This window comes from Meleagris gallopavo, chromosome Z, assembly GCF_000146605.3.
Source record: "Meleagris gallopavo isolate NT-WF06-2002-E0010 breed Aviagen turkey brand Nicholas breeding stock chromosome Z, Turkey_5.1, whole genome shotgun sequence".
Lineage (NCBI taxonomy): Eukaryota > Metazoa > Chordata > Aves > Galliformes > Phasianidae > Meleagris > Meleagris gallopavo.
The window spans coordinates 38,538,206-38,547,245 of NC_015041.2; the positions used below are offsets into that span (position 1 = coordinate 38,538,206).

The following is a 9,040-nucleotide window of genomic DNA, read 5'->3' on the forward strand; positions in this document are numbered from 1 at the left end:
TTTAATTGATTGTTTGTTTATCTGTGGCTTGCAAATATAAGAATTTCACCTCTCTTCTGCATTTTAGCTCCCCGAGATTGCGATGTATAACGTGGTTGGGATTTCCAAGGGACTTGAAAGACTCAAGTTGTTAAATAACAGTTTATTTCTAGATGGGTAATATAAATCAGGAGTCACAGCTTCACAGTGCAGTGCTACACAGATAGGAATCTGGTCAGGAAAGAAGCTGGTAGTTCTTTCGGGTAAAGTGAGACTAGGTAAATTTTCTCTCATGCCAAACCTTAATTTTGATGCTGACAAGGTAAGAGTGAGACATTAAGAATGGAGGACAGCAAGAATATTATGCACTAACTTTGCCAATAGAGATAAAATAACTTTGAACTCTTATTAATCATCTCAGGATATTGAAAATGTTCGTTGTAACAGCTTTCAGTTTTCCATGGAAAATAAGTATATACAAAGCAATGTTGTAAATGTTCGATGTTGTTGATATACTGCATTTAAAAATGCTCAGACTTTCACCTGTATATATATATTTATATATTTATATTTAACCTAAAGACAACAAAGTAATGTAGTGCATTTGAGGAGATTGTATGCTACTACTGTACACTGGCCAGGGCTTTGACTGTACATTATTTGTGTAGAATTCTTAGTGTTAAAACTTCATAAGACAGAATTTTGAGAATTAAGCCACAGATGAGAATTCAGACTAATTTTCAGCTACTTATATGTGTTGAGCAGCTTTTACTATAATTTTCAGTACTTATTTCTCTAGTTTAATATTGGTTTCTACTACTACTATAGTTTACATCTACGTTTTCTCTTGCTCCTGATTAAAAAAAAATATATATGTATATATTTCCTGTGCAATTTTGTAATACAAATCGCTTAGTTGTGTAGAAACTCAAACATATGCAGATTTTGCAGAACAGGAAAATATTCATCCCTGTAACTTCAAATTAAAATGGGAGAAAGTTTTCTGCTGAACAGGATTATAAAGATTTCCCAGTATTTTATGTTATATAAAGCAACAGCTGTGTTGCTGTCTGTTGCTGTCTATTTCACTGACATATTCTCTGAAGCAAAATAGAGTTAAAAAAGATAAAATAGAGCACATCCAGCATTCCTTCAAGTAAACCAACATTTCAGAAGACAATTCCGCTGCCCACCTGTCAAAAAAATAAAAATAACAACAACAACAACAACAAAATAACAACAACAACAAAACAAAAAGCACAGCAATAAAATAAAACCTCAATTTACCGTTGACCCTTACCACAGTTGTCTTGGGTGTTTTGAGAGAGGCACTTCAGAGTGCCATAGAGACACCGACACAGCCAGCAGCTCTTCATCACCCAGTCGCCATGGGCAATGCTGCCGCACTTTCTGTCAAGGACAAGGGAGACATTTACCACCACAAGATATAGCCAGGAAGGCTGGAGCTCCCTGGTTTTGATTTAGTCTTTACCTTAACTCACAGTGTCGGCCACTAAAATGCTTTGGGCATGCACAGAAAGCCCCTAGGATGCAGGTCCCTCCGTTTTGGCAGCAGTTTCTGTTCAGATTTTTACCTGCGAGACGATATTAAGGAGTTTACAAAGCAAGACAACATTGGGTGTACCAAGCATTCAATGGGCTGTGAAACTTCCCTTTTTCCTCACTTGTTCTCTCCAGTAGAAAAAGATACGTAGTTTTATTGTCTTTAGAGACAATAAAATTAGCTGCTTGTTAAGAGTGTTTGCACAGTTAGGCCGAGTTTGTTTGGTTAGGGTTTAGAAGCAAACTACCAGGGATTACGGCATAGTCAAGAAGAAAGGCCCGGCATGTCCCACAGACCCAGCACGTACCCAAGTGAATTATTTCACCTTGACTGAGGCATGTCTCAGTCACACGAAGAAAGAGAGCAATTACTGGGAAGTGCTGCTAATTTTCGAAGAAAGGAGGCATTGTTAGGGAGAAGAGCCGCTTAGTCTTGAGTCTGAAAGAGCACGTTCCCGCAGGCATTTCTGTGATGCCTGGGATAGAGCTTTTCTGCTCAATTTCTTCTGTTCCTGTGAAATAGTTTTTGGTCACGGTGGATTTTACAAAATAGAGAGGATTTTACAAAATTTTATGAACTCCTTTCCAAGTCCAAGAGTCCAAACATTTCTTAATTCCAAATGTTCTGTTTTATCAATGTGGAACATTTTGCAGATGAGAAATCGCTGTTTTTACTTTAAATCCTTAACAGCATTTCGTAACAGGCCACGGGAAAATTTAAAACTGCCGTAGAAAACCAACAGGTCGGAAGCTTTCCGCCAGCTCAGGGCCCAGGAGAACAATCAAAGGATTGTTATGGTATTGTATTTAAAACAAACAAACAAACAAAACCTCAGAAACAACAACAACAAAAAAAATCGATTTTATGAGACTGTTTAAACGAATAAAGTTACCTACTCTCTGTAATCCCAGTAAAAGGTACAAATTCCCTGAAATCCTGTTGCTTTCTGCTTTGGTAACTCTGATTCATGTCACTGAAAGCATCTATAATTGTCACTGAATTCTTAGGCTGTTGCTTTTGCGCTGTGATGCTGAGATTTTTTCATATTTTTTTCATGTTCTTCTTTTTCACGGCCTTGAAATGGAGTGAAAAAATGAAAAGATAGCTTGTAATGAAGAAATACATACTATGAATCTATAAAAGAAACAAGGAGCAGTGGGAAAACATAAAGTTTTCCTTACCTTTTCCTAAATGAATGGCTTGCCAGATCAGAGTCACAGTGAAAAGAATTCTACGAAAGCCAGATAAATGAATTAGATTTGTGTTAATATGACACAGGGAACAAAAAAGATGTTTGGAGTTCGAGGGAGGGAAGGAACTTTTCCAAAGACTTATCTAGCACTGGAATTATAAACTATAAATATTTCATAACCGCAGTAATTATCACAGCAACAATCTCAAGATCATGAATTTGAAAAAAAAAAAGTAGAAAAAAAAATAGAAGAGAAACAGAAGGGAGAGAAAGAGGAAACAAGGACTTGTATGAATCATAGAATCACAAGGTTGGAAAGAAAGTTCAAGATCATCTAATCTAACTGTCCTCCCACTATCTATGTAATGATTATGCCTTCCTCCAGAAAGATACAGATATCATACACTTTCTGGATGACAACCAGTTAAACGTTTTCTTTCCATACATTTCTTTACCACAGTTTAGTTACTATCATCTAGTTACAGAAGTAGCAAAACCAAGAGGGAAACATTTGCCTTCACCTTCGGTTCCAGGCACGTTAGTTCCTTTCATTATCCTGTCCCGATTCACAATCAAAATAAGTACTATTAAAAGACAAACCATCCTTAATCTAGAAGGGGTACTCGGCAGTGCAAGCAGCCTTACCTAACATGTTTTCGCCAGTACATTTTCCCGCAGCCTGAAATAGTGTGTATTCCTCCAGGAAAGCTTGAGCAGAGGTCCAAAGTCCCTCACTGAAGGCTGCTACATGCAGTTGTCCTTGCACCATATACAGTACTAAGACAGGCAGAAAGGTTGACAGAGGAAAGTTTTCTCTTTCTGTCCAGCTCACGACAACGTAGAAAAGACATAGTTACCAGACGTATCTCTTGTTGAGCCCCCACTGAGCTCCAGGAAGGGAGAGGGGTCTTGGACTGGGACTCCTTATCCTGTGCTTGATTAACATGCGCTGCTAAAGGGTGGAGCAAAGTGGGGTTAGATACAGCTGGCTAGAGATTTAAGGGACCATGACCACTGAAAAGTGAAGCCAGTAAGTTCTCAACTCCAATTTACTTGTTAATTGGAAAAGAAAAGAAAAGAAAAGAAAAGAAAAGAAAAAATTGTATATACACTGTTATACTACTTAGGAAAGAAAAAAATTCTGCAGAAAGCACGTAACAAAACTTGTCTCTACTATGGGTTCCTACAGGGGGCTCTAGCTTTATAAAATTTTGCCTTTTTGAGAGAGGTCTTTCGAGAGGGAGAGCCTGCACAACACATTACTATCAGCGACATTACAGAAAGAAGTACAAGGTTCTTGACAGATATCTGTTGTTTCACAACAGCCATTCATAAATTCTGAAGACAATCTTTGAAAATTTTTGCAATGACAAACCCATTAGAGAGCATTCCTAGTCTATGCATAATGATCTGACACTTTATTTATCACTACACTAAAGGGATCTAGGAATGCTCACAATTTTACAATGCCTCAGGAACAATGACAAGAACGCCTGCAGCTTTGGACAGTTGTTAAATGGCTTTTGGCCATCTTTTTTTCAAAATATCCTGCAGTGCATACTATTCTTACCTAAGCTGCAAGAGGAAACTGCAGCAATACAGGCAGGTTTTGTTTCCAAGGGCATGTAGAAGAGGGCTACTTTCATTAAACCAACACAAATCAAGATAACAGAGACAGTAGCATGGCTAACCTACATCAGATATTTGAACTAGACCCTCATGAAGAACTGACTGTACTGGCTAAAAATATTGCCATCTCTTGCAGTCTGTAAGACATCTTGCCTGAAGTTTGGCAGCTTTGTTCTTATTAGACAAGTGGTTTGGAAACACTTTGGTTTGGTAGCAAAATACTCTCCATCCAATGAGGTAAAAGGCCAGTTTAATTTGTGAGGGAATATTTCTAATTTATTCAACTAGCTTATCACTGAAGTAAACTGACAGTGCTCTGAGAGCATGTTATCTTATGTCTCCTGTGGGGATGCTGATATCCAATGGAAGAATAGAACTGCATGTCTGGAGACATGAAATGGCTCTTTTCACAGGGAGTGCTTGCTGTTTGGAGGAAAGAGTGCTCTGTTACTGGGAACAGCATTCACAGCACCAGTTGCGCTGTTGACTCCAATTGATCTAACCTCAACTGTTCTCTTGTGGATGTAAGCTAACTCCTTGGCATTGGCATAAAAACCATCACTGACATGTACTGTTGTGAGTACAGATGCTGTTCTTAATTAGGATGTTTCACAGTAAATGGAAGATACATCATTTCTGTGCGTATTCATAATATATATATGTCTGGAGCTGGAGCTTATCAGCATATGAAAATGTTTCCCGAAGTAAAATATTTCTAATTCAAACAACTTATATTTTAGTTTGAGTTCAAGCCTTTTCTTCAGCTGTGTAGTAGCATTAGAGTTTTGAGTTAAAATAGAACACCTAGAACACCTGTACTTACATTTGTTTACTGTCTTTTTTTTTTTCTTTTTAAATTATTATGATGCTGAAGTACTGTCACCTAGGATCTAGTTTGCTGGTTTTTCCCTTCCCATAGATTGAAGGAGGGAAAAATAAATACAGATAAGGAAACACAAGAATATCACACTTCTTGGTTTTTGTTTATTTGCTTTTAGTAAATGCAGTATCAGCATATTTATTTTGGAGAGCTTTCTAGGGTGTCAGATTCCCAACACCACACTGGAGATAACTTTCAAAATGGAGATGGTTGTAAAAAAATTACTGATCATTTTTAACACCTTGTACCATTTGTTTGGGATCAGAAGTCAAGTCTGTAAGTGCAAGAGTTAACTACCTGGGAACTGTAAAGCAGTTGGTAAACATTTCTCACTGTGATACCTTGTTCCCTCCTTCCGCCTCCATGAAGTCTCAGTGAAAAGGTACACATGAAACAACACACGAGGACAACATAAATTGCACAGATGCTGCTGTTGCCTTGCTACACTATGGAGATGATGTTGGTTTGTCAGTGTAGAAAAGCACTGCTGTTTGTTGACAGAATCTGTGAGAAAGAAATTGCTTCTGTGCAGAGATTTGAGAGAAACTGTAGTAAGAACCACACATCCACTTTATGAGCCACAATGAAGGTAAGAGTGGAGCAAATCAAAGAGCTGGTCTGGAGCATTTTGGTTGAGCACTATGTACATAACAGGTGATTAAGTATTAGGTGTACTGTTAGTACACCTACTGTACAGTACTGTTAGTTCTTAGAGGAGGACAAAGGGTCTATATGGTTAAGGGTAGAAGAAAAAGAATCATAGAATTATTTGAATTGGAAGGGATCCTTAAAAGTCATCTAGTCCAACTTCCCAAAATGAACAGAGACATCTAAAGCTAGATCAGGTTGCTCAAAGCCTGATCCAGGTTGACCTTGAATGTCTCCAAGAACAGGACTTCCATCACATCACTGGGCAACCTGTACCAGTGCCTCACCACTCTGCAAAAAACTTCCTCCTTATATCCAATCTAAACCTCCCGCTTTTTAGCTGAAACAATTTTTCCTTTGTCCTATCACGAAGGATCCACTAAAGTTTCTGTCCACTTACTTCTGATAGCCCTTTTTTAGATACTGAAAAGCAACTATCAGATATCCCTGGAGCCTTCTCTTCTATGGTCTGAACATCTGCAGCTGTCTTAGCCTATCTTCACAGGGAAGGTGTTTCGTTCCTTGCGTAATATTTGTGGCACTCATCTAGATGATCTCTAGCAGGTGCCACTCAGTTATTCTGCTGTTAATATGTGTCTAACGACTAGATAAGTCTTGAACACAATTTTTCCTTCACAATTGTGAAGGTTATGAGAGGTTTATCAACGTTGCGTGTCCAATGCCTCCAGAGTATGGTGAAAATCAGCTTACCTCTGGCAATGAATCTGTAAGAAACAGCACTGTAAAGAAATGCACAGTATGAAGTATGTAACAACAAACAGGATGTGAGCAAATCAGATGGTTCTTTTGTTCAGATTTTTATCACTATTTTCTTTTAAAACATGGTGTAACTTCGTTAGTACATGGAATCTGTTGTGCTCATGTGGGAAATTGTAGGTCTGCAGTCTCTTCTGGCTTCAGTTCCTAATGTGCAAATGGAAGACTAATCTGAAAGATGAAGTGTGGAGAATGAATGCTAGTTTTTGCTGTGTTAGTACCTAGTTCCAAGTGTATGATACTCAATATCTCTGAGAGCTTCAGGATCAATAAATTCCTGAAGACTAGGGGTACTATAGTATTTAAAAAAAGAAAAAGGAAGAAAAAAGTAGCAGCAAAAATGAGAAAAACTTTGATTTCCCTGGCTTCCTTGGAGATGTACTGCGAAGAGTTGAATCATGAAAACAGCTTTTCCATATTGCGAGAACAGCCTTTTGCATGACTTGAGTGGATATGAGCTGAAGGATGGAAGGCTTGTGTAAATGTAAGCTCAAGAACGGAATTTGGAGGCAGCAAAACTTGTCAAGTGAAGATAAGAAAGTAAAATAGATGACCTGTTGTTGAAGATAAGATGGCAAAACAGATGCCTTAGCTCAACGTAACATTAGTGGGAACTGGCTTGGATTATCCTCCCCCCTTAAAAGGTTGGAAATTTACAATGAGAATGACTTCATCCTTCATCCCATGACCACAAGAGATGTTAATTATTTTCGGAATTTCTGCCCATATCCTTGGAATGTAATGAATATGTATACACTATGCCTTTAAATATGTAGTCGCTATTTGCATGTTGGTGGAGCGATCCCCATGAACCCAGCACTGTAATAAAAGGAATACCTGCTTGACATAACTCACTGGCATGGCAAGTTACTCCGTTGTTTTTTCGGTTTCAAACTGTTCATGGGTATGCAAAATTCAGTGAAGGCTAGTGCAGCCAAAGCATCTGTTGATCAGAAACCTTTGATTTGCAAAACTCCAGCTTAGGGCTAGGACCAGATCACTGACAAGATTGGGCACTGTTAAGTTGGTTACGTAAAGTATTATGGAAAGAAGTGGAAAGCAGTCGTCTCCCCAGGCATTTACTGAAGTCTTGGGAATACAGACATCTGTGAAGTAAAGCTGGCAGCCTGGCTGGGTGACTCAGAATTCCCTGAAGAATTCTGAGAAGTGAGTCCAGGCAGTCTAGCTTGGGAATGCTCAGAGTGCACTTAACTAATTACATGGTGAGGATGCTGGCTGGAAAGATGTAATAGGAGCCAGCTGGAGATTTGTATTCTTACTTGTTCATTTTTTTGTTGGTCTTCTGATAGCTACCTAGGAGCTGTTGATTTTTAAAGCTGTGTAAAACTTAACACAGCTTAAATGAATAATTTGTATGCTCTCTGAGAACCATAAGGGACATTCTGTGGGATTGTGTATGGTTTGATATATTTGCCTCATTGTAAAATGGAGATCTGGGCACAAGAGCTTTCACTTGTTTCAGTAGGCAGCATAAATGCCCCAAGAAACATTTTTTTTTAACACCATATCAAAAATGGCTGCTTGAGTTTGAATCTGTCACTAATTGATCTGAGGATATAAGAAGGAGGAAAGTGAATTAATCTGCATAGTGATCTGCACTAGTTTAATTAAAGCCACTGGACCATGATCAACTTAAGAAGGACAAATGGCTACTGATGCTAAAAAAATGAGTTCCCCTCTATCTTACAGCATGGGCTATTTCTTCATACTGACTTGCTCACACCACCATTACTGTTTGTGAATCTATGAGTGAGTTATAACAGGGAGTTACTTTGACTGAAAACTGAGCTGCCAAAAATGGTTAATTTCATCTGGATCAGTTCTCTGTTATGGTTTGCCACATGATAATTAGCAGTGGCTGAAGCAGGAGACAGGAATAAAGAGCTGTGCCCAGCTGAATGGTAGCTTTTTTCTGAAGCAGAGATGATTTCTACCAGATTAAAATGACTGTAGAGTCTGTAAACAGCTACCAGTTCATAAATCTGAATTCCCATTCTCATCCTTGGAGAATAACTCACAGCTAATATGTCCACATGATAATAATACTACCTTCTATGCTTTCAAACTGTTGGCACCAACTAATGAAGAAGACAGTCATTCTGCAACCTTCTGACAGCATATGGATAAAGGTTAGTGCAAACAAGATGGGAGTGATATTATCAAATGAGAGGAAACAGCTTTAACAGTCCTTCGGAGCAGAAATCTTACGCAGATGCAGTACAAAGATGTAATTCCCTAGCAGTGTTCTGTCGCAGCCTGACATAAATTTATGATTATTACCAGCATCATAATAGATTATTCTGTAGATATACATATATACATTCTACTGAGTCTAGAGGTTAATCATTAA

General features: G+C 38.3%; 2 protein-coding genes across 2 annotated transcripts in view; one reads left to right on the plus strand and one right to left on the minus strand.

Moving 5' to 3' along the window:
• LRRC2 (leucine rich repeat containing 2) overlaps positions 1–9,040 on the plus strand; it is a 210,553-nt gene that overhangs the window by 44,954 nt on the left and 156,559 nt on the right. The gene's annotated exons all lie outside the window — the stretch shown is intronic.
• LOC100548067 (cryptic protein-like) lies at positions 12–6,036 on the minus strand. The gene is given in 6 exon segments (XM_031557334.1): positions 12–1,389; positions 1,472–1,574; positions 2,440–2,584; positions 2,586–2,617; positions 2,725–2,774; positions 3,381–6,036. Coding segments are annotated over 6 exon segments (480 nt in total). The 5' UTR covers positions 3,404–6,036; the 3' UTR covers positions 12–1,262.